Below are 27,453 nucleotides of genomic sequence, written 5' to 3'. Positions count from 1 at the left end.
CAATGTCAATATCACAAGTATGTGCAACAAAAATCCAGGTAATTATTATAAACAAAACACTGATAAAGATGAGAAAGAGAAAAAAAGAGATGGCAGTGAAGGCCTTATCATGACACAACAAATATTTTCATGCTCAGTGAATAAGCTTCTGCCTGCACAGCCCACACTAGTTCTCATGGCTGAGAATTTACATATTCATTTATATGTCAGTTGATTTCATGATGGCCTTAATTACACATCAAGTTAAAAGATGCATATAAATAAAAGGATTAATGTACCTACAAGTTCTATTATGTGCATGTTCTATCAAATAACAGGATGCATCCTGTGAACTAGAGTACCTGAAAAGATTTTTCTGAGATTCAGCTGTTTTTTCCCTTCCAGAATGTTTTCCCTTTCAGAATTTTGCGTGATACCAAGTATCTTTTAATTGCTTGCTTTGTTCTAATAAATCTCATTGCTTTCTACAAGGACCAATAAGGCTCACAGAAGCCAGGAATACTACATCTCTACATTTAGCAGTCAGTGATATGATGTGTGCCAAAAAAGCATAAGATGATTCAGAAATAATCCTAAAGGCAACACTTACAGACCCTTTTCTAACTATAAGACACCCTGGACTTCCAAATAAACTCACAAATCCAGGAATTAGAACTACCAGAAACAATCCACAAATACTATGGTGTGCAATGACTCTCAGTCATGCCTAAATATTTAGGGAATAATGAATTTTGTTGTTCACAATACTGTGATGATTATATGGCTTCTGGTTGAAATGAATACTTAATACTGAAGTCCTAACATTGTACAAAACTGTTAGCAACTCTTGTACTTGATCACTTGATAAAACACTTCAAAATTCTTTACCATTTAAAATACTGCACTGTGGCAAAGCTGAATAGGATATGTGTCTGTGTAAGCTGATGAGAATTTTCTAAAAACCTGCAAAAGTAGAGAAACCCTGCTGAGAAAAGGGTTTGCTTTATTTTCCTGTTTTAGTTTGGGTTTTTTTGGTTTTGTTTTGGTTTAATTTTGGGGTGTTTTTTGTTTGTTTGTTTATGTGTTTTTTCCAAGTAGGTCAAATTCAAGGATAAAGGAAACCACCCCTCATTTTCCAAAATAAATAATTCCTTGGTGTGCCAAGTATGCTGTGCTGCATAGAAAATACTAGATTTATCTTCCAAGTTGCTCACCTTCTTCAGCAGTGATATGACATGACTTATTGCTAAAATTATGCTTTATAAATGAAAACAGGCTATTTTTAAGAAAAGAATCACAGAACATTTTTGTGTTACAGTATTGTGAGACTTTCTAAAAACTACTATCAGCCCCAGAAAAGCATTACTTCCATTTTTAAAAACCATGTGTAAACCATGAAAAGCTACTGAACTTAGAAATCAGTACGTAATGAGTACTTTGCTGCTCAGATCACACCAGATCCAGTAATAACATTCTGTGACTTCACTCTTGCAAATTCAGCTGTGTGTCTAAAATTCAGATTCTGCAATTTGCCATTTAAACATCTGTTCAATTTAAGCAAAAAAAAAATCCATAAACCAAAATTTTCAAAGATTTTATGAATTGCATATGATATTAGGCATTGGAAACGTTATCAGTTTCACTCTATTTCATCTGACTCTAGTCCAGCATAGATATTTGTATTTAGTTTAATAAAATATATAGACCACAAGCCGGTGTAAGCCTAGCTAAATAGTGATGTGGTCCTGAGTTGGCCACAGCTCTTCCTTTCCTATGAATTTCCATCATGACCAGAGCAGCCATTTCCCAGACTCATGTGGATATACACAAAAACTTACAGATGACACAGTTACAAATATCTAAAATTTTCCAGAAATATTTCCTAAGAACTGAAGTAGTTCTAATGAACACGCCAAAACATGGTATTCACCTTGCTCCACTTTCAGTTTAACCACCAACTGCTTGAAACTCAAGAAAAAATGGAAATGATGTCTCCCACTCCTCCTTAGGAAAATGCAGAGGTGTCACTGGCTGGATGAGTAGCTACCAAGTTTGATTTACTCTGTGGCAGAGCCCCTCCACTGCACCCTAAAACAACTGCTCAGAGAAGGAAGATCGGAGAGGTGGCCCCCAGTTTTGGAAGGGAGCACCTCAGCTGTGTCACTGCCCAAGGTGAGGGAGTACACACACCTGGAGGGGCAGGGAAGTGGGAACGTGTCCCATCCACAGCTCCCCCAAAGCACCCCAAGGTGCTGCTACCTCTAGCAATGCATGTCAGGGATTCCCCACGGACTGCGAGGGCAATTTAGATATCCTCTGTGAGTGTGTGACAGACAGACCAGAAAAGCTGGGGAAAGGCCTCATGCTGCAAAATCTAAACCTGCCCTGCTGCCCTAATTTGGTTATTCCTTTTAAAATGTTTCTTCTGATGCTTAAGAAATGAAAAATTGGCAATCTGAGCTCCAAATCCCAATGCTAGCTATATTAAAATGCACAATGTCATATAATTATGTAGTAGTTGCTTACTACTTACAACTTACTGGTTGCTTTTAAATTAACTTTATATATAGTTATTACTTTTTCTCTGTAAAAAGGTACATTTAAGTTATTTTCTTCTTTTGAACTAGACTGATTTACCTGAAGACATGCTCAAAGATCATAAATTAAGAGATAAAATACAAGCAATATATGGGGTTAGAAGATGTTCTTTGGGACATTGAAGGCAGTTGTAATTTTTTTCCACTTCCTATTTGTATATAATTGAATTAAACATTTTAATGTCTCTCATATTGCTTGCAATTGGCAAAAATGGTCTGACCCTTTTTTCTTTTTTTCAACAACTTATGTGGTTTGAGTTCTATTAGACAATAAACAATATATATAAAATAATAGTATAAGGAAAATAGAAAATGATAGCATAAGGAAAACTAAAATAAAATTAAATAATAACCTCCCCAGCTCATACCTGGTATTTTATCAAACCAATTTAACAATCTTTATGCTCTGAGACAATCTCTATGCCACTACAAATCTTGCCTCTAATAGCTTGTTGTTCCTTGATGCTTTTTGCCTATGACAGAATGTAACAGAGGAAATTTTAACCTATCTTCAATCATGAAAATTCTTTGACACTCACAGCATTAGGCAAACATCTTTCTACTAGGAACTGCCAACATCTAAAGGAAGAAATATTTAGCTAATGATCCTCACCTCCTTGTCAAATGTCTGCTTATTTTGCCTTCTTTGTTTCACACCAGATTGTTAACAAGTTTAGCATATGCATTTCTGGTTCTTTCAAATAAATGTCTTTGAAAAGGCAAAAATCTTTGAGATGTGCTGACTTTCTAGACATTACAAAATGTCAGAGGTGTTGTCACTTACAATATTGCTTTTAGTTATTACTGCATTCCTCTTTGACTTACACCAAAGTCAGGAAGGAGAGAGTGTTAAGATGACATTGATTGTTGATTTATTCAGTGCTTTTCTAAGGTAGAATGGTCCATCAAACTTTATTACTGTAAAGAGAATATGGATTAAGTAGACCTGAACTGGACATCTCTCTCCTTTTTTAGGTATAAGCCCTTCACTAATTGATACCAAGATCTGATGAATGTTTTAAATCTGAGAGACTTCTTTTTTCCTGTGAGAACAGTTCCATTACTTCAGCAGAGTGAAGAGAATGTATCAATGCATTCTTTTTTGTACCACTTCTCAGAGCACAAGTTTACTGTCCATCTCCTACATCTGATGGCTTATAATCACTCTTAATTTTCTGATACATTTTGGTTTTGGCCCATAAGAGTAAACCTGTGGAACAATATTTGCTTCATTAACATGTTGTGACTTCTCTCAGCATGCAGTGCTTGGCACAGATCAAATGCTTTGATAGAGTTCAACATTTGGCTTAATGAAATATTGTTCTCATTTTCCTGTGTGTAGTTTTTCCATTTTGAACAATGTTTGTTCTAGTTTTGCATACCTTGAGCTTTGGAAGGACCTGAATGAGGGAGATTTCAGCAAATATTTTATTTCTGGCTGCTTTCAGAGTGAGAAGGACCAGAAATTTCCTTTAATTGGTTGCATTCCACAGATATATTAATGATGTTATTCAGAGAAGAATCAAATAAGAACCTCTTTCTTACCTCCACTATCATTCTGTGTTGCCTAGAAATTCATATTAATTTCATTATTTTATGTAATTCTTACAAGGAAACAAATGGAGCCAATAAATATACAACCCGAGATATACTTGTCTAAAAAAAGAAGTTAATCCTGGCCCATAAGTCCAAAAAAATCAAAGAAGTCTCCCTCTTTTTTTTTAATTTCAGAAGGAAAAAAAAAAAAGCTATCTATGCAGAAATAGATAATGGAATATATTAAAACTCTGAAATCTGTAGCGGGAATTTCATCTACCTTTTTCTAAAGTGTCAGATACACCAAATATAAAAAATGTTTGTCTGCCAGTATTTTAGACAATATGATGACAAATTGGGTACAACAAAATGGTCTTGAATGCCCATTTATGTCATTTGCAGAGTAAAGACAAATATAGAATACCCTTTAAGAATTTGTAGTAATGACTTATAATTCTTATGCTATAATCAAAGATTTATTTTAAAATAAGATGAAACTATGAGAAAGAAATTATTAAGAATCTACAGACAAGTCTGTACAGTTGTTACCACTGTATCAGGGTCCAGGCTCTCAGAAATCAGTAGAAAAATATTCTTTGTTCAAGACATCCTTTTAGCCCTTAATAAACAGCGTAAGAATAGATTCCAGAAAATAAAATTTTTTTCTAAAGCATATAAATATGCAATTTCTGGCTTATTTCTTAAATTTCCGATTGTCAGTGCCATACTATTCTTTACCTCAGAAGTCAGAAAACAAGTCAGAAGAAAAAAAAAAAAAGAAAAAATGAATGTGTTGAGAATGGCAGGAGCTGAAAAATGCTGGATATTTCCATGCTAATGTTTAACAATGTGTGTGCATAAAATCAGAGAGCAAACAAATAAACAGAAAGTTTTGTTTGCTGTTTTGCAAAAAGATGAGAAATGCAATACTGCTTGATTGTTGCTGAGTTTTAATTTACAAAACAAGTGCAATTGACACTGGCTTTACTCAGCACAGTTTAAAATACACGGATATCTTTACTATATTTCTCATGCTGAAAGTATTGTGATATACTGCTGCAGCCAGCAAGGTCTGAGGATAATGATTGACATGAGATTTCAGGTCAATAGTGACATTTCTTAAATCTATGTATATGCGTGTATGTATGTTGACCCTAGCCCGTAATGATGCTGCAGTCATACTTCATGTCCATGGTTATGAGATTTCTGTCCCACAGCTTCCTAGAAATGTCCCATTTAGATAAAATTACTTTACTTCTTGTTCAAAGAACAGACCCAAAGAGCCAGTTGAGTTAGGTAACCCACCAGGATTAGCCCTTTGACATTATACTGAGATGAATAAGGGGGTTTCATCATTGACAGAACTCATTTGGTTTTAATGATCATCTCTACTCTCTTTCTAAACCTCTTCTTCTAACTTATCTTTTATGACACTACAGTGTGTGAAATTTCTTGCTTCCAAACTTTTTTCGAACTGTTTTGAACTTCCAAACTTGTTTTTGAGCTGTTTTGTCAGACACAAGCAAATTTTTCTGTCACTGGACTTACAGCTCATCTTTCCTCTTCCTGTCTCTCACATATTGAACCCATGATCTGGATGCAATTTCAGCTTAACAAAACTGTATATAAACCCTTCTTCACCCACACCTCTCATTTCCTCCCTCTCTGCTTCCTTATAAAGAAAATCCCCCAGTCCATCCAACTCTTTTTTTCCCCCCTCTTTCTTTCCCAGGAAATTCAGGTCATTCCCCTTCATCCTCAGCAGATGCCAGGGTCATCCCCTTGGCTATTTAGTCTCTGCCAGTTTTCTCCCTCAGGTTTGTGTTACATCATACTGTGATTTCTGCCCAGTTTGCCTTTCTGGACCTTGTTATGGACACATGCCAAATACTACTGCTCAGGCTGTGTTTCTTATTTGCCGATGTAAACTTTGATTTCACTGCTTTGCTCAGCTGACCTCTCCCTTGCTATGGCTCCTCCAGTTCCCCATTTACTATAATAATGAATTTTGTCATCTTTTAAGCACCTCTAATTCTGCACGCTCTTTTTGTCCCTTCCCAAGGTTCATTCTGATCCTTTCCTCCTTATGTCATCATTGCTAGCCATATCTTCCAGTTGCATGCCTTGATCCACACCTATCTCTGATTTTTATTACACAACTGACAGTTTTAATTAGTACTTCATGAAGATCCAACCCTGTACCCCTTCATATCTTTTTCATTCCAATCTTACACAGAACAGAACAACTTTTAATTCCTGCTTCATAGTGAACACTCTTCCACTAACCTTTCTCTACTTTTCCGCCTTTGGCCAAAATAATTTTTGACCTTGGAGAGGACCTTAGAGGTCATGGAGTCACATGTAAACAATACTGTTACTAAGCAAATTAAGACCTCTTCTGAGCACTCCTCTGAGGAAGTTACAAGCAAAACTAACTGATTTGGTCTGGTCCTCATTTAAAGGTCATTCTTTTGACATGTTCAAGGGTCATCCCTGAACTGCACTCCAAAGGAATGACAGGAAATTGTAAAGACAGGGCCAAGCTACCAACGTCAAGGCCATGGTTGAAGCTACCTAGTTCAACTACCTACAGAACATAAAAGGGATACAAAGTAAGTCTGAAGCAAGGGATAGAGTTTTCACAGAAGAGTATAAAGGAAGTTGAACATCAAGAACCAGCTGCTCTTCAAGCAAAGTATATTCCTGCAAAAAATACACTGAACTCATGGAGTGTTCTGAACTCCTTTGTGTTCAATGACATCTGCCAAAGGCTTCACATGCTACGAGACCATTTCATGTAAAGAGTTAAAACATCCCATTAATCTATTCTACAACCTGAGGAGTTGTGAGACAATGAGTTACCTTTTCTTGGTATTGTCGTCGTGATGAATCCAGGGACTGGATGAGGGCAGTGGCATGACCAACAAACATGGCATAGCAAGTGGCTCCCACGATCATACTCAGCATCGTTATCCAGAGGTCGGACATGCTGACGGGGGCGCGGGCCCCGTACCCAATGCAGAGCATGTGGCTCATGGCTTTGAAGAGTGCATATGAGTACTGCTTTCCCCAGGAATCGTTCTGCAAGAAAAGAGACAAGTGACTGAGCCTGCGAGCCGCTGGAAAGAAAATTACATTTGTACCTGTTTAGTGGGATCACAGATTGCTGCCTCTGAAAGACGAGTCGGGTAATGTATCCTCTATGTTTGAGAAGAGATATTCCTTCTAAATTAACTAAAGTGTCAGAGATTCTGACAGATAATACTTATCACAGTGAAATGAAATAAAGTTGACTATTTTTAATACATGATTACATTCTTAAATGCGGGTGCTATCCTTATTACAAGGAGACTAAAGGTCAATTTTATTTTACAACCCATGGCAGATGGATTAGAAAAAGCTGAGTACTCAGACTTATCAAGCCAAATAAGGTGATGTTTTGTTTTAATATGTGTATACATACTCCTAAAGCCCTATTTCTTTCTTTTTGGAATTGTCAGTTTTAACACACAACCATATTTAGCTTACTAGATTCCTTTCACTTTTCAAGGACAGAAAAAAAAGAGTATTATTTATTGTAATATCTGTTTATCCTGATTTTTTTTGTTGTTGTTTTTGTAATATTGTGTTTCTACTGGAATAATAACAATTGAAAAGAAGTCTGTTTATTCTGCGTCATAGCAAACCTATGTTCATAGTCACAGTCTGTGAAAGTCAGCTCAAAAAAAAGGTGATGCCTAGGTCCTGCATTTCTGATGTGCAGCTACCCCTCCCAGCCTCTCTGGTAGATTAGAAGGACATGACTTCTGGCTCGTAAGCTTTTAAAATTGCAAAGATGTTGGCAGTATCCTTTACATAAAGACAGTCAAAGGGGCTGTTCCCAGCAAAAAGCAGACACCTTTACACATTCCAAAAAGCCCTGGGACTCCTTGTCAGATTTTTCTGTTTTCCAAGCCAAAAGAATGAAACAAGGAGACAAACCGTGCTTGCAGGCACACAGCACACATATGAGAAAACACAGTATTTACCACAAAAATAACCAAGAACAAATTCAAAAATGAAGAAGTAAAGAAAGAGAAACTGGGATGACTGGAGAAAGATTAGTCAGTTATATAGCATAGTGTCTTAATATACAGGACCAAAAGTAACAAATTCGTTAACATAGATTTCCATATCAGCAGCAGCATTTATATACAAAGTTTATGTATGACATAAAAATATTTGTGTCTCTCTTCTGCTGATACAAGCTGTACTCAAATGCTCTAATTTCTCAAAGAGCCGCAAGCTTGCTCTCTTGCCATTTGAATGCCAAGGTTACTAACTATCCTTGTGCTTCACATCTATTAAAATGCTTTTTCTAGACCTCCTATTAGCCTAAATAACTAGTACCAGAAGATAAGCTGCCAATTGTTGTATTGCAGATGACGTAGCTAGTACTTATTTACTAAATGTAATAATTTAAAAATTAATGGTTTCTCTGTACTTAACACTTGTTTCATGTTGCAAGTCAAGCCTTTTTAGTTTTATGAGCTGTTGCTTTTTCACAAGTTAAAATTTTGTGTCATAAAAACAGCTAAGGAATAGGTTTTGAGTGTCTACACTTCAAAAAGAAAAAAAAGAAAAAAGGAAAAAATATCTTAGATAGCTGGAAGCCAGGTAGGTTTCAGTGACTAATAAGGAATATTATTTCAGACCTTCAGACCCTGAATATTGTTTCAGACTTTTTAAATATACTCAAAAAATGAGTGACTTGAAGAACCTTCCCCAAAAAATCTCCAGTTCAGGACTGAACTATCCAGTCTGAGCACAGAAACATCTTGCTGTTGGGGTCACTGCAGATATTCTAATGCAAATTCCCTATTTCTCAAGAAAGCAACTTAAAAATATTAAGGCACCATTTATTTTGAAGACCTTTCCCTCCAGCTGGCATCTAACTCCTTGTGCAAAAATAACTAATGAGGAAATTTTTAGAGACCTGTGTCAAATTCTTTAGCAGTTGTGCTTTATATAGTTTAAATTGGGAAAACAATAAACTGCATGCTGGATAAAAAATACCCAGGGTCTTTCAATGCTACAAGTAGTGTAATTAAAGCCACAGCATTCATGAAGCTGTAAGATAAAACCTTCAGTTCTTGTAGGGTTCCATAAAGTTGATCTTTCTAAGTTTATTAGCATAACTATTATAATTATTAAACTAAAATAAAAGCTATTTTTGATCCTGCCTATGAATATTTGCTATCATATCCTTGGTGTGATAAATCCCAATTAAAATACCTTCTACAAAATTACATTTTTACACCACAGTCTCCGAGTTAAGCTGAACACCAATGGATTTTATTTCTTGACTGAGATATTTTCCAGGTCTGCAAATCACAATTTTAAGTAAAATACCACTGTTTTAAGAAAGAATAAGAAAATGGAAGTGAGGAGTAGCAATAAGCAAGAAAATAGAAAGAATGTTTCTTGCTAAAAGGGTAGCAGGGTGAGTGAAAAATAAATTGAATACTACTAAAGAAGTACTACCAGAAGGGAATAAGTAGGAATAAGAGAGCTGTAATGACAGAAGAGAAATAACTAAAAATTTACCATGTAAGAAACAACGTTAATAATATACGTTTAACTATATATCAGCCTTTTAGATATGTATGTTTATAGAGACATATATAGATGTATATCTGGACCAAAGTGTGATCCAACACCTAAGACAGTCACGGCTGAACCTGAATCCAGAGTGGAAGGCATGGCCATCTCAAATGGCCATTTTTTAATACAAACAGCATCAGCTTTTACCGTGTAGCTTGTTATAGACCATGTTACAGGCTAGGCAGATTTCAGGCACTTGTGAATGGATGGTCCTGAGCAGCAGGTCCCCAGACCAGGTAGAAAGGCTTTAACAAAAAGTGAATAAACAAAAAAGGAAAGACTGACAAAGCATCTGAATTCAGCTTGGAATTCTCTGAGGATTTTGTTGTCAAAAAGAGTTTACCAATGTGTTTTTGTTTCTTTTCTTTATTAATGACAGGTTTTTAGTAAAATCAGGTGTGCAAAAATTGGTCTTTTTAGTTTGCATGGGGATATTTTTTTAAAATACTGGTTAGCAAATACCATTGTGAAGGGTGCAGATTTCAGTACAGCTACTTGTGTTGCTCAATGATTTATTCCATATATAAACCACTTAAAAAGAACATTGATTATAATGTCAAATCCTATATATCATGTATGTTACAACCAATGTTACTAAATGAAATAATAATTATTTAATTATTTTCCTATTAGTCTTGTATAACCTAAGGGTTTGGCAGGAATAACACTAATTTTGTTTCATTGTGAGGGGCTGGAATTTTCCAAACCTTGTTCCAACGTGCTGCTCTTTGCTGTTCAAAAGCAGGGTATGACCATTTCTCTGCTGGCCTACAGCAGTATTTTTTTTAATAAGAAGTAATTTTTCACCTGCATAATGAAATTTTTGCATAACGCATTTACAGATAATATCCCTGAGTTAATTAAAGGCCATCCCATGAAACAGAAAATCCTGGTTTTATACAGGATTTTATCCTTTCTTTAATACAATGTTAATTACTAATATTTATATAATTACAGATTAAATGTTTCCCAAATAGCCATATTCTATTTTTAAGGTATAGATTAAAAAACCCCAACAACAACAACAAAAAAAGCTGAAAAAATTGCCTACCAATTAATAAAAAAGGGCATTTAATTTCTTAGCTGACAATGGGTTGATCACTGTTTCCAGATTTGCAGTAATCAGTTTAAAAAGTTTTAAATTAAATGACATTAATTTGGAAAAACTATTAAAGACAGTAATTTTGGGAAAAGCTGTTTATCCAAGGATTGATTACATAATCTAGCTTGATGACATTAAGAAATCCTCACATTTGTGACAGGAATGGTGACTGATCATTTTCAATTAGTTCTGTAGCTATATACATTAACTCCTCAATTATCCTGAAGAATACATTAATTCCAGGGCACTTCTGATCCTTAAAAATCTGTGTCCAAGACTTTTCCTTCACCAAGGATGTTATGGTTTCTCCCATAATTTCACATAAGACTGCTACGAATATCTTTTTATGTATTAACTTTTCATCTCAAAAGAAATAAATCACATGGCACTTTCTAATGGACAACAATAAAAGGCAAATTTTTTTTCTAAGGGGATTAAAAAAATGTTTCTATTTTACGATATAATCTATGGAGGTTTTCATCAGGAAATGTTGTTGTCATAAGACAAATCAATTCCACTTCCATATTGTAGTCATTCCCTCAGGCACAGCTTATCTTCCTTCAGCCATATCCTTGCACTGAGATATAAATTGATTTAGAAATCTCATACCAAGGAGACTATTGCACAGACAGCAATGGTTTCCTCATTTTTGCCTCAGTCCCTTTTTTCTTTCACGTCACAATTACTGCAGGTGTTACAGAAATGGGTCTGTCAGTTTACAAGGGCAGGCTTTGCAATCATGGAGTAAAGACTGGCTTAATTATTAAATGAAATAGTTTCTACAAGGATTTTGAACTCATCCTCTTTCTCCCTTCAAAACTGAAGCAGAAGTAGGAAAGTAGCTCTCCGTCTCTGAAAGAACTTGTCTTATCACTCACACCCCTTTCTTTTATGCTCACCATTGTCTTCAGGTCATTTTGAAGGTAAGTAGTATCTGAAGGAAGATCTTGACAGGACATAGACAGTTAGTCTCTATCCCAGTAAATTAAAAAGTATCATTTCTAGCATTTCCGAGCCCTAGAAGCTGATTCCTGTGGTTTCACTTTCAGAAACTGTCTAACACTGGCCCCACAGCACTCTGCAAGCGTCAGCAGTTGTACTTTGGAGCTGGTCTAGGAGTGGAGCCCTTCCTTCTAGGCTGCTGGCATGAGCTTGTCCACTGCTGAAACTTAAAAAATATTTTTTCTGTGGATATAGTAGGTAGCTCCACAACTAGTCTCACCCCAGTGCCCATCAGAATTAGGCACTAAAATTTACTTGTGACCATGGAGGCAGCTAGAAGTCCATAAGTAAGCCCTCTGGGTTTAGCATTGTCATGGGAAGCCATTGCACAAAATGAATGCAAAGTTAGGGTTTAATAAGTTGAAGAAAGCATGAAGTGAAGAAAGCATGAAGTATCCTTGCCTGCATGGTGTCAGAGACTGTAACACAGGAATGGCCCTGAGGAAAAATCTGCATAAATTCTGGGGGACTTGAGCTACTGCTGGTCAAATTTACTGTAAAAATTAGTCTTATCCATCAGGAATTCAATTAAACTGTATTTATAAACAGTATTTTATAGCCATATATGGTTCTATAAGTCAGCTGTTTACTTATTTGCAAGTCATTATTTTCAACTGTTTCTAGAAACTGAAGAGTTACTTATAATTTAACTAATCAAAAAGGCATGCTACAAAAAGCCTACAGATGCATGTGGGCAAAATTTTTTACCAGGTATGTCTAACATAGTTAGAAAAAACGCCGTGTGATTCTTTCCCTGTGTCAACTAGTTATGTGCAAGTAACATGACAATAGAACTGGGCCTCTGTATTGAATTGATCATTTCCTCAGTAATCCATATATATATATATCTACATATATACAGATTTATATTTTACATGCTTTTCCGTCAGGAAGCTGAATAATTTTCTGCATCTGGTATCATTCAGTACCTTAGAGTTATGCATTAGTTAAAACCTCAGAGAGGAAATTGGAGCTAAATATCATCTCAGCATTTCAGCTTTTAAAGTTGTTTGAATTGACAATGAATAACCAAGTAGGCCAACGTGAAAGATGTCCAATATTTACGGTTTCAAAGCTCATGCAATGGTGAATGCACTACCATGTAAAACCTCTAGATCTTATCACAACTATTACTACTATGAATATCTTGTTTTCTAAAACTAGTAAACAAAGGCAAGGTGGGATCAGACTTGGAAGACTAAAAATCTCAGTGTTCTAAAATTCTTATGAAGTGCAAGGAAGAAGAGCCTATTTTAGGAAGTGTGCAAGTATGTATGATTTAAAACAGAAAAACCCTGAATCGGTAAGCTCAGTGAAATAAGCAGATGTCTTCAGAAACTTCTGAACACTTCTCTCAGCTGATACGTGCACAGATAGCAGATGGTGTAGGTGACTCAGCATATACTTTCAGGAGCAGTACTAGCAGGAGAAAAATAAGAAATTGTTTGGCATTGCATTCCACAGGAAAAGAAGTTTGGAGGAGCAATGACTAAATATTATATACTCTGTTCAGAGGAGTTACATGACTTTGCTGTCATTACAGCTTGTCCATTTTTTGATGCTATGTCTTTGGCACTAGCCATCAAACAAAAAACAATGTAGCATGGCAGATCTTTCTTTTTATTTTGATTATTTTTCCTGATGCAGAAAATAGCAAACATTTATCTGCTAATACACTCCCTCATTAAAAGCAAGTAGCCAGAGTGTCTACTTGTGATCACCTTTCTGAGGTAAAGAATGAATAATTTTCATTGCAGAATAAGTGTGGAAAATTCATAAACAGCAGAAGAAGGGCAGATATTTGGTTTATGTACACAGTCTGGTGTTTCACATATATTTGAGGTGTTATGTTCAAACAAAGAGGTCCATATCATTCAGAGGGATGAGAAGATATGCTCACAATTTTATAGGGGAGGATTCCCTATACACTGCTCGGTATTGTTCTTCATTCTTTGTATCTGTGCATAGTTAAGAGATACAGTAGTGAGTTTTTACAGCTATAAATACAAAGTTACAAAATAATAAATTAAATCTTATGTGAAAAATACTTCTCCTGTTCTTTTGCCTGTGAATCATCTCACTATGACTCATCCTCTTATCTGGCCATTCTGCTCCCTTAACTGAACCCAGATGACTGAAGAAATAACATTCCATTGCAAAGGACTACTTTAATAACTATTTTAAGGGAATTTCAGCTTACAAAGATGTTAGAAAGCTTTTATAAATTTTAAAGTGAAAAATATGAAAAGTGCAAACTACATTTTTCCAACAAGAAAATTTAAAAGTGCTAGAAAACATTCCCCTATTATGGAATTTGACAGTCTATAGAAAATACTTTTTCAGAAAACTAGGTTTGGCTCAAGCCAATTAATATCTTCCAGAACAGCTCCTGAACCAGCCTGAGAGTTGGCAGAGGTTGACCTGAGGCCTCCTTGCGTTGGTAACTAGGAAATCCAGTTGCATGGAAGCAGGTTGTGGAAGCAACTGACTTCCAGGATAAAAACCAGACCTGGGCCTATTTAATCTATAATCAGTACAACCCCCTTGTCAGTCAGTCAGCTACAAACTAAGGGATGAATACTGGTGAAAGAATTCTTCCAAATTGTACCTGTTACTTCATCTCTTTCCCATCTTCTCGAAAAGAAAATCAGAGTGCAGGGAAGCAGACAGGCACTTTTAAAGGATTTGTGTTTCAGTTCCTTAAAGAACTCTCACAGGATGTGAACTGCCTCTATAAGAGGGGTGTCAAGCAGCTCTTTGCCAGCCAGTAATGATTTCTTTTTTATATGTGTGTTTTCCAACTGACCAGAAGGTATCATCTTTAGCAAAAATTACTGCTTCTGGAGAGCATTCCCTCTCCCCTGATTTCAAATCAACTTCACTATCATATAACATATTTCAAAAAATAGTTTTTACAAACGTTTAGCACTGAAACAGATTAGTTACCATTAGTTATCATTTTTTGGTGCTACATCTTTGGCACTAGCCATCAAACAAAGACAATGTAGCACGGCAGATCTTTCCTTTTATTTTGATTATTTTTCCTGATACAGAAGATATTGAAGATTTATCTGCTAATATACTTCTCCAGTGAACAAAGTTCCTTACTGAAATTTATCAAATAAATTAAAAATCTGATCAAGGCTGTTGGCTTTTGTTTTCCTTTGTCATAATGCACTCAGATTTTGATTATGTTCAAACAACTATGATTTTTTATCCCGGAATAAACTAAGTGCCATTGTTTACAAGGGACTGACTGGAACAGATATACATTGCCTACAAATTGGAAAATATGTTCTAATCACAGTAAGTATCGTGTGGTCACAGTAAGTGATTACAAGTGTATCTACAGGTTTCTTCTGGGCAAACAATGCATCTTAAAATTAATTTTCTTACAGGAAAAGAAGAAAAACCCAATACAATGGCATATCTAATAAGAGAATACAGAAATCTTGCAAGGAAGCATTTTTGATGAGCAACTTTGTTCATGAAATAGCTTTGTTCAGGAGAGGCAAGAAATTCAGTGTGCACTAAAGACAACTTATCTCTTTGTTCTGCTCCTTTCATGTGGGGAAAGGAGCTGGATATAATGTAAAACAGTTTACTTAACAAGCCTCAAGTATTGAATCAAACCAGTTATGAAATGCTTTTACAATGCAATCACCAAGAAAAGCTTTGCATTTTTAACAGTAGCTATCTAGATAGTCAAGAATAGGCAGATGATAATGTGGGCTTAATATAGAGCAGTTCTGGGAAGCAGGAGAAGGAGTGAAGTGACATAAACCTGACTCGTGACTCCATAGTGCACTGCTTCACTGAAAACTGCTAGGAAGAATCTACACCATCGAGACAGTATTTGCAAGCAATTTAGGAAAGGGAACTTGGTAGAAGGAGCTCAAGCTCTCTACTATGTGAACAACTCAGACTAGAGAGCAAATTATATGAAGCATCCAATCGCAAATAAGATGACAAATGGAAATTACATGGTTTTGGAAGGGGACACTGAGCTTTCTGAGTGTTGTCACCATTCTCTTTGAATCAAAGGGATTTTAAAGCTACATTAAAAAAGGCAGAAAACAACAAACCTCACTAGTGGCAGAAAAAGCTATCATTAGGAAATATCTAGGCAAACTTGATACATAATTTGGAAAGTACATAGACAGATATGCACAAAATAATAGTATCTCAATGGTTTCCCACTACAAATATTTCCAAATGTTCAAACATTTTCCAATATCTTCCTCCTTGTTTTATGTATAGGCATACTCCAGTTAAATTCATTTCCCTTGTAAATATTTTTAAGAATGTGTCCTTAGAGGGAAAAAAAAAAAGATTACAGTAGATTAAAATGGTCTAAACTGATCTACTCACAAAGAGTCTGAATATGTTTTAATCTGCTTAAAAATGAATCAAGGTGAACGAATGCTACTTTGACACAGAGAATCAGCATAAGGGTTTGTGAGTTACTGAATCCAGTGATTTAAAAACAGGTTTTTTTCTCTAGTAAAGTGGTTCTTGGTACCATATAGGCTAATTCAAGTACTGTTCTGCTTAGTCTAAGGATATAATTTTTATCATGTTTTATTTAAGTAAGGATTTTTTTAAGGCAGAGGATCTGTGCTGGTTTTAAGCTTTTTTTTCCCTTAGCTGGTACTTTTCTTGTCATTTTTTTCGATAAATTTCCTAACCTGATGCCTTTGAGACTCTACCTTGCATCTCGTTAGTTTACAGTTCTTCAGAAAATTACCTTACTAAATATCTGAGTCCTCAAGAGGCTGATCTGCATTTTTGGTAAAGCACAATTCTTCATCAAATACTACGTCCTACAAAAAGCTGTGCATTATTTTATTAGGCAGTGACAGCAGGAAGCAAAATAGTTCTGCAGCTGAAAACCTATTTTGGCTCTATGAAAAGAACAAACCTCAGTGTCAAAGCAAGTAGGCTGAATCTAGGTCAGAGGCTTTTTTTTTTTCTGAGAATACATCAGAGTTTCCTGATGACCTTTTCTTAAACTCAGATGCCTTAAAACTGTAGGTGCTTACTAGAGTCTGCAAGACTTTCAAGGTAATATAATATGAATAAAAACAATTTAGCAGCCTAAATACCACCCACAAAATGATGTCTAGGCATTATAATAAAAAAGACTGGCTTAGTGACTCACAAAAATTTCATTTCCCTCTTCTAGCAGAGGGAGGATAATCTAAATCATAGAAGAATATCATGGCCTTGAGGGTTTGAACTTTGAGAGGAAGAAGGGGGAACATGCTCCTCTTTTATCATCCTTGAGGGAGTTCATGGAGCACCTGAGTGATCCTGTAGCATTCACCCAAGAGGTGTGGAGCACACAGGTCCCAGTTCCAGCTATAAAGACAGTGCCCACTTGGTTGCTCTGGGCTCCCTCAGGTACAGTCACCCCAGTGCGAGGTGCAGCGTCAAGGACAGCCATCAAGGGCAGCTTGACACTGACAGTACGTGACAGCACAGCAGAGTCATGACCCTGTGACACCATGCCTGTGCTTCTGGACAAATATGAACATTTTTGCATGGTCGTGCATAATAGGACTGGGCAGACTACTAGAAGAAACACAGAGTGATAGCTGCTAAACACCTGGATACCAGCTCAGAAGCTCAGCAGCACATTTCTGAAAACTGAAAGAAACATCACCCCATGCTTGCTGTGGTTTGATCTTTCCTGGGTATCTTCCCTGCCATCCTTGGAAATGGAACAGGGAAACTGCAAGGAGACATTCTGCTGGTCCCACCTGAATGAACTCCCAACAGCTCAACCATTAACTGGGACACATTCAGTTTGTCTTTATACTACTCTTGTTTCCCTGTCCAACTTTCTACCTGTTTAAGCAAGTCCAGAGGAGGCCTACAAAGATGAATGAAGGGATGAAGGCTGAGAGAGTTGGAATTGTTCAGCCTGGAGCACCTCTGGGAAGACCTCTTAGCAGGCTACCAGTACAAAGAGAGAGCTTATGAAAAAGAGGGTGAGCAACTTTTTACAAAGGCATGGAGTGATAAGACAAGGAGAAATGGATTTAAACTGAAAGACAGTGGTTTTAGATTAGAATTATATATATATATATAAAGAAATTCTTTACTGTGAGGATGGTGAGACATTGGAAAAGGTTGCCCCAAGAAGTTGTGGATGTCCCTCCACATCTTGAAGTGATCAAGGCCAGGTTGAATGGGGCTTTAAGCAATCTGGTTTAGTGGAAGGTTTTAACTTTTCTTTAGCCAACTTGCCCTCTCACAGTTCCATAGCAAGTATTTATGAAACAACTGTTTCATCCACAGAACAATGGTAATGCCATTTAACTATGTAGAAATGCTTGGAAGGCCCATGGGAAAGTTTCATACCTACAACATAAAAAGGAAGAAATTCTCTTGCTGCAATTAAGAGTTAAACTACAGGCATGGATTACAGGAAGACCTGCAAAATAATCCTGCAGAGGAACTAAAGCATCCTCCCGGTGAGTAGTTCCCTGGAACTCAGGTTCTTCAGTGTAGACCTGAGGATAAAATGCTCTGACAGAAGCAGGTAAGGCTGAGGCAGACAGCCCAGGCCAGAGAAGAAACCCTGGGGAGAGGCCAGACATGGGATGTCTGGCTCTGATGCTTGAGGGTGGGAGGCACAGCAGGAACACCACAATCCTCAGCGATGGACAATGAACAGGAAAAGTGCATTGCACTTTTTTATTGTTTACATGTGGATGTTTGCAATGACCAGTGGCTGTATTTGTCCTGAGATTTGTTTGTGAGAACCAGCACTAAGAGAGAAAGGCATCCCAAAATTTCACTTCGGCTGACTTCAGGTACTTCACTTTGATAGTTAAGAGAGTTGGCAGGTCTCCCTAGGCTCCCTACACAGTCAGTAAAAATCTGACTTCTGCAGATGGTGATTCAGAGTAGAATGTTAATGCAGGTGTTCTTTATCACCTCCAGGGGAGAATTTCTCTTTCCATAAGCTGCCCAGGATCCTATTCAGCTAAAGCTGCATCCATTATCTTCCTGAGCTTCCCTACTGGGCATACCTCTGTTTTCATGGATAGACTTGACACCCCATTTCTTCCTAGCTCCAATCCAGAGGAGAAAATAAAACTCCCTAGAACAGTCTCTTCTCTCAAGCTCTGGTTTTATTTTATGATCTGTGTTTTTTCTCTTGCAATTGAACTTTGCAGTCAGATCAGGACATGAGCTTGCCCTTGCAAGTCTGACAAAAGTCAGAGGGGGTCTGTAAGAGGTGCTGCAGATTTGACTTGGTGAATTCTGTTTTAGCACACTGGATTTAATGTAAGCATACTACAGAGAGATGGTATCATAAACCACAGATAGGAGCAGATGAAAGACAAAAAAAGATCCCAGATGAGAACAGAGGAATGCTTAGAATGCAAACACCACAATTATTTACTTATATAGATGAAGTTATACAGCAGAGAGCATGCAGTGAGACAAAAAGAGTTCTTGGATTCAGGGCACATATTTGTAAATCCGTTTATTGAAAGTATGACATTTACCTTGCTTGTAAAAGGTTGGGAAGGATGTTAAACTGGAACCATATAAAAGGACTCAGATTCTAAGGAAAATGGCATATATTTACCCAAAAATTGCATTATCTAACATGCAAATGGTTGGAAAACTTCCTTAGCTAGAACCTTCATGTTAACTGGGAACATGCCACATTTGAAGATTGATTTTAAAAATCTGATAATCGACAGAATATCTATTTAATGTTAAGTAAAATCAAAATAATAGCCTTTTTTTAGTTTTTTTTACTTAGTTTGTCAAAACAAAGTAATACAACCACTCACTTCAGATAGGGTCAGTTAAACTTGTCTTGAAACCAATACCACAGCAATGTTTGAATCTTTTAAAAAATCTAGCAAACCACAGCACTCTGCACATATATGGCACTTATTCTAAACAGTGACAAACACCAATCATTTGTTTTTATAGCAACCATGATTTGGATCCTGCAAGCACATAGGGCAGACAAGTTTAAGCTGAGTTACAGATAAAAACAGTTTGTAATTCCCTTGTAAACATTACAGAGTGAAGTTTCTGTTTCATTTAAATTAGGTTTCAAATGGTCTTGAATCTAATCTCTGAATCTAATTTCAGATTACATGGCTATTTCTTCCTTCTGAAATTTACATCAAAAATCCCAAAATTTGTGTTAAAAAATAAAATATACTGAAGTATTTTTCAAATCCAACCTTTATAGTTAAAACTGCGAAAAAGAACAAGGTCACTCAGTGGAGGGAAGGTCGTCAAAGGATAAACATCAAGGCAGCTTTTATTCTTCAAAACAGCAAAATACCATGCTTTTTTTTTACTATCTTTTAAAATAAAATTGACAGTCATTATTGATTAGAAACACACATTATATTGCATTTGTGTGTCTTTTTAATTGATACCATATTTAGTTTCTAATTCAGATTTTGCATTCAATTTTACCACTGTAAGTGAATATGGCATTTAAATGGCATTTTTTTTGCCTCTAGCATTATTAATGAGAAAAGTTTTTAGAGTATGTTCTAGATAGTTTCTGGGCAGATGTCTATGTCTTTACTGTGTGGGCACATTCTTATGCCAACTCAGAAGGATTTTAAAAGCAAAAGAGTAAAAAAAACAATCTTTTTTTAAAGCCTAGAAACCCTTCATCTTTTATTTATCTATACACATGCCAACTTTATGTTTCCTCAGATTATGTTGCAATGGTTAAGCGCACTGGCTCATGCTTAGAAAAAATGCAACTTCTACCTCAGATGTTCTATTTCTATTTAAACTGTCGCATTCCTTCTTTCTGCTCCCCATGTCACTCTGTGTGTGTGGGAGGGTTTCCCTCACAAAAATGCAACAAGAGTCGCTTAGGTTTAGTATATTTTATTGATCTGCAAAGCATGTTTACTTAGGAGCAATACACCATTAAATCTAAAGGCACTTCCTCTCAGCATTTATATGTTTGCATTAACAGCTTCTTTGTCAAGATACAGAATGCAAAAACGTAAGGGAACCTCATCCTTGCTTATTCATGGAACTCAAAAATTCATTCATTCATCTCAAGTTTTATATGCACAAAAGTGTATGTAGCAGCAGGATAGTCTAGCTGCAAGAGTAAAGCCATGATAATCAGTGTTAGAGAGTAACAAGAAGGTAAAAGCACATTTAAATATTCTGTATTGCATATTGTTTCATATAGAGAGATGGTGGTACAGGACAGGCAGCATTTAGGTGAATGGCATGGCCTATGAAAGCTCATATAGAGACATCTGAATAGGTCCAACAAATGCCAGGGTCAAATCTGTCCTTACTTACTGGAAATGCAGCATGCCTACCCATTCTCCTAAATGTACATTTCCACGGTGAGCTCTTGCATTTTCTTATCGCACAAATCTTAGTTTTATTTTGCTCCCAGCAAAGGCTTTTATCAAGGATGATAAACTTAATTTCTGAACACCTGGAAAAAGCTATTAAAATAGACAGGAAACTCCCTCAAATATTCTTCTGTCAATGTAGTTCTAGCAACATTTAGCTGAGTTTAGGTTTGCCATAACTTTTCTAGCTGTATCTAAGAGAAAAATTTTAAGTCTTTTACTATTAGAGATAAGGAGATGGGTATTACATATTACTGCAAAGAGTGACAAATTAGTGGTACACTGCCTTTATTCCTGAGCAGTACCCAATTACTCTTTGTAAAACTGAACTAGCAGTCTGAGTGCACTCCACTTGAAAACATCACTCCTAAGTAGACAGCTGTTCAAAACCAGTCATGTTAATTCTCTCCCTATCTATACAATGTAGATAATCCTGTTTTGACTGTATGTACTATCGTCAAAGTGCTACCCTCAATTGCAAGCTAACTTTATTGTCTTCTGAATATAAAAGATCAAGCACAGTGACTAAAATGATGGATGTGATGGATTAGAAAGGGAACATGAGTCATTTGTGAAGAATATGGGCATTGTTTTCTTATCTCATTCAAATGCCAACTGCTGGCTTTCAAAGAGATTGTTTCAAAGCAGCTCTCTCATGTTAGCAGTACCCCAAAATACAGGGAATATTGTCTTAATAAACAAGGCCTCATAGTGTATCTCTGCTCAAGGCCTCATATCTGTCTCTGCTCCAATCCACTTCACAGGAGGCTGTCATGAACGTTTTGTTATAAACAACAGTGATTCAAAACAAAGAGAAAATATTAAGTCAATGTCAATAATGTTTTTTTTTTTAAATTTGAGGGGAAAAGGTTTTACTTTTGCAGCTAAATTAGATAGCTGAGTACATTATTTCTGAGTACATTATTTTGAGAAATACTAATAATTTTTTAATGATAACACTGCTTTTCCCCTCACATGAGGAAAAGAAACCCAGTGAAAATTATTAAACATGGCACATGGCAGAGAAAGTTTCACCACAGGGCTTGGTTCTTTTCCTTATGTTTAACAGATATTAACAGATTAAAAATATCTGTTAAAGCATAAATGGACAAATATAAAAATCCAGATACCAGAAAGAAAGCAAAATATATATAAAGGGCATTAAGTATTTTAAGCTATTGATACTAAAAGTATTCATTGCTTGCTTTTACAAATAATATGTAAACATCTGGACACACATCTAGAAGATATTAAAAATTTACTCATTAGCAACAAAATTAATAAATAAACATAATAAATAAGATGCTGTATACTTCAGAAAATATAAAGATTCTCCTATGCAAAATCTCGTCCATAATTTCTATTAGATTCAATTTTCTGAAAGTTTTAGGTGTCTATTTGAAATAGTTCAGGTTGAATATGCTCAAATGAGTATATTGTGCAGAAAGCAGGAAGAGCAGGAAACAGATGTATGAGAGCAATCTTAAAGAAAATTATCCTATATTTTTAAAAGAGACAAAGTACATGCAGCTCACACCCAAATCCCTGGTTTATATGTATAAACATTATGGGCAAAACCATTTCAGACATGAAGGAAAATTAGTAGCCTAAAACAAATGGAAGAAAATATCATGCCATGTATTTCCTACTTTTCCTTATGTTTTGGTAACCAGAAGTGAATGTAAATTGAGACCTCCAGTTTTATAGGGAAGGTTTTAGGTTCATTCAAATTCAAATTAAAGTGAAAATATAAAATATTAAAATTTTATTGGAGAGAGAAGTTCATAAATAACCAGAATTTAGAAAGAAATATTATAAACACCTCTTTTCTTCATTTGGGATTTTGGGATTCTAGATTACAGATCCTACAGACTATTGACATAGGTCTGGTAGCCACAGACCTATATCTCAAGTTTCTAATGCATCAGAGTGACTTGGTTTAAAATTATGTGAATCAGAACAAAGTATCTTGCTTTGATTTTTTTCCAATGTGAAATGTAAGCATTCTAAATGCGCAATTTCAGATGGCCATTTTTTCATGTCTAATTGCATCCCAGAAGAGACTTCTCTCCAGATGCATTTTAAACATTAGAATGAGTCAGATGTTGAATGTGTGATGTGTAGAAAATTCAGATTTGATATCGAAAAACTCATCAGGTAAAAGCAGTAAAATCAGTGCTCTTGAGAAAATCTGATTCTGATAATGACCCTTTGACAAAAATATGGACCTTGTGCAAACCACATTTTTGTATAGCCTTAAGTCATATAGATCATGAATTAGGCTGTGCATTTTCATTAAGGTTTGCAATGAAAAAGGGGAAGATTTTCTGAAAAAAGCTGTATAGGAATGGTATTCATCTGGATATATCTACACTGGATTTATTCTGGGAAACCTGGTCTGGCATAAATATTCCAAGAGTTCAGTTTTTGGATACTCCAATCACAAGAGAAAAGGCCACCCAGGGAAATCTAATTCAAAGTAATTTTTTCACATTTATATTCCAGTTCAATCCAGAGTACAACCACATGCAGATAAACATTTTAAATTTACAGAGCAAAGCAGACTGATCTAGATCCCCCCAGAACAAAGGGAACACTCTCTTCTACAACAGAGAATCTGCTTTTGGCCATGTGGTGCTTATAACACCTTCTGAATATTTACTCCAGGGTAAATGTGGGATACAAGGTCCTAATATATATGTGGGATACAAGGCCCAATTTATGTTTTTACTTTAGTTCACATTTTTTACTAAAGAAATGCTTAGGGCACACTTTATGAAGTCTGTTATTTTCCCCTTGAATGTCTATCAAACACAACAAAAGACTTTACAATTTTATGTGCAATTTCTTCTATTCTTTCAGGTGTAAGGCTTACATAAAATATTTTGTAGTTTACAGTTACCAGAATTCCCATCACAATATACTTCAGCATTAGCATTTATGAGTTGTGTTGATTCTTGAGAGAGAAACATGGAAACCAAATTTTGATGGCAAATAAAGCAAGTTCTTCCTTGCATCTGCTCCTTGACATATTTCTACTAGCTCTTTTGAAAACACAGAAAAAGCGTGGAAATAAGTTAGAATCTTTTAAGTGTACCAGCTTGCTTTTTTATGCTCCCTCTAAATGATTGTTTCATTATTCTCATCCCATATAGGGAAGACCAGCTTTCTATCTGAAAGAAACAGAAGCATGCAAGGCAGCCAACTAATTCATTAGAGAAGTCATCCTCTTTAGCACCTATTATCACATCAGCAACACAGTGCTACAATCAACACTTACAAACCTGTCCTAATTTAGATCCTTCCATTAGGCACTAATATCTACTAAAATAACTATCACCAGCAGCATTAAATAAAAACATCAATACTACTGCAGTAGTTTTAAGCATTTTAGTGAGACTAACATAAAGTGGCAGGGCTTATGACAATAGCTGAGTTTGCAATGCTGAACAGTTCTCACAGTTGGTGGAGTTCTGTGATTACAGCTGGGAACACCTTCTCTGAATGACTATTTTCCCTTTTGAGGAAGTTATAATCCAGATATTGAAATATAACTTTCCCTATTTTTAAGCTTCTAAAAATTTTTAAACCTCCCTGAAATTGATTTTATACCTTTATGTTTCAGTTCTTATGGTTTTACATCTGAATTAGCTCATGGCCTTAAGACAATAAAGTAACATTTATAATCTGAGAAGACATTAATGGCAGAAATAATATACAGAAAAAAAAAGCAATCTCAGTAACTGTAAGGCTGGGGAAACTGTTTTTATCTAAGCACATCAGAAATCTAATGTCAAAAATACAGCCTAAAGTATATGAGACATCAAAAAATGTACAGAATATTACACCAAAGAGGTTGGAAGGAAACAAGTTTGGAAAGAAAAATTATTAAAATTATTACTACTTGCCATTCTAGGCCTGCAAAAGCAGACTAACTGCTAACCTGTCAGAGAACAGAATAAAGCATAAGTGAAAACCTATGTGGGCTTCCTAGATTCTCAGCACTTGTGGTAAAAATGAAAACCTGATTTGTTTTCCCCTTCATTGATCACGACACACTGAATTAAATCAACAGTGTCCTCAGATACCCTATTTCTCTAGCCCCCACTAGCTTGGCATAAAATTTTGGTATCGCAGTTAATGCATGTCCTCAGTTTGCATTAAACCTACCTTGTCATTTAGCACTGCACAGCCACAGATTTTTCCTCTGCATTTTCTGTTACAGAAAAATCACACAAATTAATGTATTCTCCTATCACTTCATGCGAGACCAGTGAACCAGGTCATTACTTCATCATCTTAATGCAGGAGGAAGCACACTGACCTCAGTGACTAGGTCAGTGCTGAGGGCAGGAGAGACCAGCAACTGAATTCCGAACAGCTGCACATTGCAATATAAATACTCACTGTAGATTTAAAAACCTGTGTGTCTCAGTCCTAAGGATGTCAGTTACATATTGTTGTTACTGATATGACTGCATTTTCAAATTGTGTTGTAAACAGAGTATCTGACTTGAGCAATTCCACTAATTTTGATCCCAGCCCATCTCTGATTTGTAATTTCACACTTTTATCTGTTCCAAGATGCACTGCACTAACTAAATGGACACACATTAATATAAATATATGAGTAAAAAATACATTAGAATAGTAGTATACCACATCAGATCCTCGGTGCCTCTAGGAATCAGGTGATTTCCATATGGTCCATACTTTTTAAGCACCCAGTATAAGATTAAAACTTACTCAGAAACATTTGCGAAGCTCTAAATGATGATTATCACATAATGATCAAATGCAGAAAAATCTCATGAGAAAACTAGCTTTCCTAATTGCCAGCTATAGGGAAGAAGGTGCTAAGCTGATGTATTATCAAAAAGGAAAAAAACTCAATGAAGAATAACATATCAAAATAACTATAATGAAATCTTTGAGCTCCAATAAGTAATGCAGAGATCTTATTGGAAAAAAAAGTGATTGTGCAATTGAAAATGGTGCTCATTAGTAAGAAATGCTGATATTTAAAATTATAGTTTTTATTAATTATAATTATATTATTAATTATATTATAGTTTTGGGTAAAATACTAAAGAGCTTTTTTATATATTACATGTATGTTAGCATAGTTCTTAGGGCATTATAAATCCTAACCATCTCCTGCCTTTCTGAATTTCCCTATCAAATACTAATTTAAGAAATTCGTTTTATAATGAGAGAGACTTCCAGATTCTACAGCAGAATTCCCAAATTCTTTTACTAGCAATGCTGATATCATCAGAGATGAAGAAGGTCTGATTTCTATTGCCCTGAGGAAGTTATGAGACACAAATGGGCATCAATACAATGCAAAATCCCAGGTTACTAAATCCATCCTAGAACACCCCAAGAGCTGTAAACAATCCAACTGCAAGGACAGAAAGGAAAAGACAAAACAAAATAAATCAGAGTACCTGAAGGGCTCTTGCTGAGCAAACATTGGCTGACTGCCAGAGGAAATGCCAGAAAAGTAAGGCATTCCAAAAGCTTTACAGTCTCTTTTGGCTTTTAAAAAACTCACCATTCCAGTTAAATTCTGTACCTCTCCACTACACTTTTATTTCACAAAGGGAACATTATAAATAAAAAGATCTGTAAAGCCCAGGTAAGTATCTTGCTTAAGGGACCATATGTTTTCCTAACCATACAACTAATTATTGCAAATACAGGAGGAACGTATAGGTTGGGAATCTTCAGATATTGTTAGTAATATCTGCTGCAAGGTATGCTATATTACAGGCTCTGATGTTTAGATAGCCAGATGGCATCAGTGGCAAAAGAGTCATCTCTTATCTGTACTTGCCTAGAAACCCTCCCCATATAAGACATGACTGGGTGAGTTCATCAGCTGGGACCCACACATTGGATTTGCAATTACTGCACCTGAAACTGAATGCAGAATCTTGGTTTGCATAGACTGAGTATGGCAGAGGACCACTGTGGTTTTCTGGTTTTGTGTGTACCTAGTGATTTCTGTGTATCTGAAAGTTTTAGTCTTAATTTTTTAAGGAACTACTGGCTCAAACTCTGAGGCGTGATAAAAATGTTTAGTCTATGAGTCATTATGGAAGGACACTAGTCTAAAGCAATGCAGATCAGAAAGCTGAGGATAAATTACACAGGGAGCTGCAGATAATAGGCTTTCTGAACCAAGGAGAAATTAGGCAGCATCATT

The 27,453-nt window shown here is 35.9% G+C and overlaps 1 protein-coding gene across 1 annotated transcript in view; it reads right to left on the bottom strand.

Moving 5' to 3' along the window:
* Positions 1-27,453, bottom strand: part of HCN1 (hyperpolarization activated cyclic nucleotide gated potassium channel 1) — a 194,873-nt gene that overhangs the window by 61,712 nt on the left and 105,708 nt on the right. Inside the window, exon 4 of the mRNA XM_054652160.2 lies at positions 6,975-7,193. Coding sequence (XP_054508135.2) covers positions 6,975-7,193 — 219 coding nt within the window. The remainder of the gene's footprint in view (positions 1-6,974; positions 7,194-27,453) is intronic.

This window comes from Agelaius phoeniceus, chromosome Z, assembly GCF_051311805.1.
Source record: "Agelaius phoeniceus isolate bAgePho1 chromosome Z, bAgePho1.hap1, whole genome shotgun sequence".
NCBI lineage: Eukaryota > Metazoa > Chordata > Aves > Passeriformes > Icteridae > Agelaius > Agelaius phoeniceus.
Note: the sequence above shows the minus strand (reverse complement) of the source record. Positions and strands in the feature narration are given on the sequence as shown.